Source organism: Nanorana parkeri, unplaced genomic scaffold (genome assembly GCF_000935625.1).
Source record: "Nanorana parkeri isolate BGI_ZX_2015 unplaced genomic scaffold, ASM93562v1 scaffold75, whole genome shotgun sequence".
Lineage (NCBI taxonomy): Eukaryota > Metazoa > Chordata > Amphibia > Anura > Dicroglossidae > Nanorana > Nanorana parkeri.
The window spans coordinates 303,557-310,243 of record NW_017306343.1 but is presented as its reverse complement, the minus strand read 5'-3'; the positions used below and the strand labels follow the sequence as shown (position 1 = coordinate 310,243).

The window sequence follows — 6,687 nt, the reverse complement described above, 5'->3', positions numbered from 1 at the left end:
GTTTTCGGCCGATATGCAGCTAAAATCAGCCGTACCAGCCTGAAGTGAATAGCCGAACAGTGTTCGGCTCACTTCACTTCAGGTCGGTCATTCACTCGGCTGCCTACGGCAGCTTAGTGAATAGACCCCTATATAAATTAGTATTAGAATAAGGAATATGGTATATGACCTTGTTCAAGTATTAAAAAGCGAATTAACCCCTTCATGACTGAGCTTGTTTTTAGTTTCTGTTCGTAAATGACTGACACACTTTTGACATTTTTGCTGTGTGATTCTTCCACGTCAGTAATATACTTTCTTACAAAGTGCACCCACACATATTATATATTGTTTTTTAGAGGACAGATAGGGCTACATATTTATATCACATATGTGTGTCTAACGCCTCACTTAGGACAAATAAAATATAAAAAAAGAGAAAAAAAACGTTAAAAAAAACATTTTTTTCCCAGTTTTGATTTGTAGTATTTTTTTTACAACACCAGCACAGCTAAAAAAATTGTATTCTCTAAAGAAGCAAATAACCCGTCACGTACAGTGTACGTGACAAGTCATTTGGTCCCTTTGTGGCTGGACGTACAGTGTACGTCTCCCGTCACGAAGGGGTTAATAAATATAGAAACCCTTTTTATTGCCTATGTATGATGTCTAGAAATGTAATTAAATATGAAACACTATTAGGTTCAGAACCTCTACAAATGTATTTCACACTTCTGGCAGGGTGTCTTTAGGTCTAATTATAGTGTATCATCACTGTTCTATTGATTTTACAGTTTTTTCTATTTAATAAATGGATACATCATTCACCCTAAATTTCTGCTATTTCTGAATATGATATAAAGTGGGGATATTGTTTTCTATGTGAAAAGATTGGAAATCCAAGGATGATGATATATGATTTAATCACTCGTGACTTGATGTAGTACCTGTGTAGTAAAACACAGCTTCATTATGCTAAGTTATAAAAGTCTGAATATCTTTTGGCAAATATATGGGAAAAAAATGAGGTTCCACTGAAGCATTGTCATTTAATTTAAACACAATTATTGACTACTCTATCAATATTACCTTGTGTAACTGCATAGGTAATAGCATTATTCAGTTGTCTACATATAATTTTGAACTGGCATTTCTGTTCCAATCTTTTAACTTTCCTGTGCTAATATCCAGATCCATGTAGGAGATGCGATTTAATGATTTATAGTTTGGCTCATTGTAATATGTAAATCTAAAAATGTAGGGGTTCATTCACTAAGCTGCTGAAGGCAGCCTAATAAATAACCGAACCTAAGTGAAGGGAGCTGAAGCCTCTTTGGCAGTTCACTGCAGCCCTGTACGGCTATTTTTGTAGCTGTACATTAGTTGCATTTGGCCCTCTTCAACTCCCTTCGGTTTGGCTGAACACCCTCAGCACGTTCGGCAGAACCGAAGGGAAGAACCTGATCGCCTCAGCCGATGCAACATCTGGATCGGCTGAGGCGAACGCTCGGCAGTTCATTCCCTACTGTTCACCCCTATTCTCATAGAGGCCGAACAGCAGAGAGTGAATAGCCAAACTGTCAGCTCAGCATTCAGCTCGGTCATTCTGGTCGCTACCTTTAGAGGTAGCGAACAGAATGAAATATGTTACTTTAAAAAATATATTAAATAACCCTTTAGGTCTGGTAGGACTGTTGGGAGGGACCCCAATGTAAAACCAAAATGCATGGGGTGCCCCTAGTAATTCATACCAGACCCTTTAGGTCTGGTAGGAATTTTAAGGGGGACCCCAACACCCAAAAAAGGGGGAAAATCCCATACCAGACCCTTAATTCGATTAGTGGCCTGGCAGAGCAGGAAAGGGGGATGAGTGAGCACCCCCCCTTCCTGCACCATACCAGGCCACATGCCCTTGACATTGGGAGGGTGCTTTTTCAGGGGGGACCCCTGCAAAAGCACCTTGTCCCCATGTTGATGAGGACAAGGGCCTTTGCCCCACAACCCTGCCCCCCCTTGTGAAGGAGTAAGTGGTAGTTATTAGCCTACTCATTCCCCAGAGTTAAGTAAAAAGTAAATAAAAACACCACACCATGAAAAAAATCCTTTAAATTAACAAAAGTCAAAAGACATTTTTTGACAAGGAATTCTGGAGTCAAAGGATTAGCCAAACATTCGGCTAAATCATTTGGCAGCTCAGTGAATAACCCCTGTTGTGTTTAAATGTACAACTGTCGCTAAATATATGTACCAGACCGAGTTCATCATGTAAATCCAGTAGCTATTTAGTTTCATTCTGGATTTAACTATGTTTGTTTATGCCATCAGAAAACATGTTGTTTACACAAGTCTAAAAAGATTATCATGTATGCATGATTTAATGGCTAGTTACATTTTACTGAAGCTAATTGTGTATTTATGGACATAGGCTGTTTGTTTTTCTGTGGTTCATCAAAAACATTATGAAACATCTGTATTTATTATAAAAGTCATATCTATGTAAATGTCTGCTATGTGTATATTTTGATCTGATAGCCCCAACAGCATCTCACCATCACACCATGACCTCCGATAGCTTCATTCAGTTCAGGGCCCTTGAAGAATGCCTACACCACACAGACTGAAGAGATTACTTTTTTAGATGGGGTCATCACAAACTTACCAAAATAAAAAATAAAAAAAGAAGGGGACACAGGGAGGACAGCCTAAGACATGCAAAAAAAGAACATTAGCCAACACTCAACCGTAAAGATCTTTAATCTATCCAACTGTAGCCTTACGAATAATGATTTAACCCTACTTGCCAAAACCTTAAACCATTGCTTTGCACAGTCCACAGAATTAAACTACAAGCAGGCATGTTTTATTAGCAAGTGCACCCAGTTCACAATTATTTCTCCTTTTTAGATCAATTTTTTCTACAACTCCATGGCACAGCTATGGGAGCAAATTATTCTCCCAGCTATGCAAATCTAACAATGGGTAACTGGGAAAACCAACGCATCTGGAACCTTAATCCTTTCGCTAAACATCTAATTTTCTATGGTTGGTTCTATGATTGACCAAGACCACCTGTGCTTCCTAGATCAAGAGCTTTCCCACAAAGAGGATTGTATTGTCACCAAAAATCATTTTAAGCCAACTGCAGGCAATTCTTACCTATACTTCCATGGTTGGCATCACCCACTATGGAAGTCCAATGTCCCCAAGGGACAATTCTATAGATTAAAGAAGAACTGCACCAAAAGAAAGGATTTTCATACATTAGACGCACACCTCAGCGCTAAGTTTCAGGAGAAAGGTTATCCCAAAGAAAAACTCCACCAAGCATTCTCTCGGTTTCTTACTACCCCACCAAACAAAAAAGACAAATCCTAGTTTGGGTCATTCAGCAAAATATGCCAGTTTTATTGAATGATTCTTTCTATAGTTTTGTAGCTTTTGTTGAACTGAGTAACGAAGCGAACTCTGTTGGACCCCTTAGGATTGTTGTTCCTCGTTTTTCCCCACTTTTTGTATTATTCCTTTCAAACATTTTATCGGATAGTGTGCATGTGTTCCTGCTATACCTTTTATTCTCTGTGTATATGTTGATAACTGCTACCATTTATCTTCTAAATATCTTTGTTAATGTTCATTCTATAGTGTAGTGTGGCTGTAGTGTAATTAAAGAAAAATAAATCTGAATTGTACAAGTCCTTGTTCCACTGAGGTCTCTTTTGAAGTTTATGAATTATCTAAAAACAAATGTCCCTCCTACTAGAAAGTCTTCAGTGTTAATATAAAAGGGCCTAACAATGGTGTAATTATTCTGATTTACTTATTCTTATGTTTATGAAACGATCTGTTTAATAACAAGCATGTTTTCCAAATCATATGCTTATGTTGTACAAAGTCGATTTTATCATTGTAACATCCCATGAGCACATGAGGTCTCTATTTTCTGTCAAAGGTGGACTATGTGGCCAAATGTTTGTGGACACCTAATCGTCACACCTATTTGAGCCTGTTGGTCCTTCTATTTCAAAACCATGGGCATTGATATGGAATTGTCCTCCTCCCCACTTTAAAGCTTTTTAATTCTCCACTCTGGATGAAAACAATTATTTCTAATGAGCTCTCACACACATTAAACTTTTTTTGATTTAAACACATATCCCCTTTACTTATGTTTCTAAAAACCCACACCCCCTGTAATCACTGGGGGGATTAACTTCCTTTAAAAGTGATGTGAGGTGAATTCAGATGTGTTCTCAACTTATATCTTACTCAAGCCAATAATATCATCCTATAATTTCTTAAAGCAAACATATATTTTTTTATGGAAGGGAAAGTGGTGTCAGTGTTTTGACACTTCCCCTTTCCATAGAGAAACACACATCTTGGAAAAAGTGTATAATTGTGTCCTAGTCATTCTACCTAAACCTATCTTGTCCTACTTCATGGAGGAGAAAATAATGTCACTTTAATGTCACCTATACATTTCCTAGAAAAACACTTATTTTGGGAAATTATGTAAATGTAACTCTGTTGATAGGATGAAAACTAGCTCTTCACAATTCAATCCCTAATGAGACTATCCATATGCACACCAGAGCAATTGCTAAATCTTAATTAATTTCTCTCTCTACAGTACACCATCCACTGTGCTGTGCTTATGGCCATAATTATTCATGGAGGGAGAGCTTGGGTGCCTTTCCCCTGTTGCTTGGCTGTGTCTGTAGACAATGCTTCCTGTGCTAAACAAGTCTTAGACTGTCTCCCATAATAAACTCAGAAAGGCACAACCAAGCTCTTAATGATCCCTTTAACTTTATTGTAACAGCATTTCCATATTCTTAAATGCATTGTCAATAAGGTAGCAATTTTACATAAGCGTTGTTTTTCCCATTAAATAGATATGGAACATTAAACATAATTCTGATTTTCCTTAGGCTATATCTGCCAGCTTTTCACTGTTAAGAGTCCATAAATTCATACATAAACATGTTCTTAATACATCTGGTATTATACAGTATGCTTTTGTAAGTATTCACCCAAAATATAATGCTTTTTTAAGCTAATTAAACTGATAAAACTGCATAAGTACAGTTTTCATATATGCCTTGCTCTCAGGCTCAGCTTTACATGAATGTCTTGCATAATATTTCTTTTTTTAACGCACCAGAATAATAAGAATTTTGCAATTTTGTTTTGACTAATTATTTCAGTATATACTACTCTAAAATTAGAAATGTGGATGTTCCAGAAGGTTTATTAATGTTTCATTATTTCAGGTGGAAGATATGCAGTGGACAAGCAAAGAACATACACAAGCGGCATCTGTTTGTAGCCTGCCATGCAAGCCTGGAGAAAGAAAGAAAACTGTGAAAGGAGTCCCTTGCTGCTGGAGCTGTGAACGGTGTGAAGGCTATCATTACCAAGTAGATGAGCTGACCTGCGAACTATGCCCTTTAGATCAGAAGCCAAATGCAAACCGTACTGGCTGTGTACTAATCCCTATTATCAAACTTGAATGGCACTCTCCTTGGGCGGTTGTTCCAGTCTTCATAGCCATTTTGGGAATAGTTGCAACAACATTTGTAATAGTCACCTTTGTAAGATACAATGATACGCCCATTGTGAGAGCATCTGGACGTGAACTAAGCTATGTGTTACTCACAGGGATTTTTCTGTGCTATGCCATCACTTTTTTAATGATTGGAACTCCTGATATGGTGGTTTGTTCTTTAAGGCGTATATTCCTTGGGCTTGGCATGTGTTTCAGTTATGCTGCATTGCTCACAAAAACAAACCGGATCCATCGAATATTTGAGCAAGGAAAGAAATGTGTAACTGCTCCTAAATGTATAAGCCCTGCCTCTCAACTGGTTATTACGTTCAGTCTTATATCGGTTCAGTTGCTTGGAGTTTTCATATGGTTTGTAGTAGACCCACCCCATGTAATAGTAGACTATGGGGAGCAAAGAACACCTGACCCGGATAATTCCAGAGGTGTTCTTAAATGTGACATTTCAGAACTTTCTTTAATCTGCTCCTTGGGCTACAGTATTCTATTAATGGTTACATGTACTGTATATGCCATTAAAACAAGAGGAGTGCCAGAAACCTTTAATGAAGCCAAACCCATTGGATTTACAATGTACACCACCTGTATTATCTGGTTAGCATTTATTCCAATATTTTTTGGAACAGCACAATCAGCAGAAAGGGTAAGTAACAAAAAGAATAAGTATCTACACATGTTTTACTTTACCTGCGTAAACATTATTGAAAAAATCTAGTTCAGCAAGGTATGATATATTATTATGTATCTTTCATAAAGGGCACTTTGAATTGTGACTAACAACAAAGATCACTTGCTTTATTTTAATTATTTTAACAATTTGTGTTTTTCCTTTAAATGTTGTTGGAGGGTAACATTTAAACAAATTACATATTTTCAAATCATGAACATTTCCCCATGTTTTGTTCCTTTAAAATGGATAAAGTACAGACAAATACCCATTGATCTGCCAGAAATCTAGTGTCCTCTTGCTTGAGCTATGAAATCCTCATCAGTGTTATCAGTGCTGTCTGCTGGACTACAGAACTCTGCCTATCCCCAACCCTTTTCTCTCCCAATCCACATGCTTACATTTATTTATTTCCTAGCAGTGCTGCTGCCATAATTTCCAAAAGCCTGCCCACACGCTGGAGTTGATTTACTAG

General features: G+C 37.4%; 1 protein-coding gene across 1 annotated transcript in view; it reads left to right on the top strand.

The window, feature by feature from the left end:
- Window positions 1-6,687, top strand: part of LOC108804841 (metabotropic glutamate receptor 8-like) — a 786,696-nt gene that overhangs the window by 709,250 nt on the left and 70,759 nt on the right. Inside the window, exon 9 of the mRNA XM_018576745.1 lies at window positions 5,253-6,188. Coding sequence (XP_018432247.1) covers window positions 5,253-6,188 — 936 coding nt within the window. The remainder of the gene's footprint in view (window positions 1-5,252; window positions 6,189-6,687) is intronic.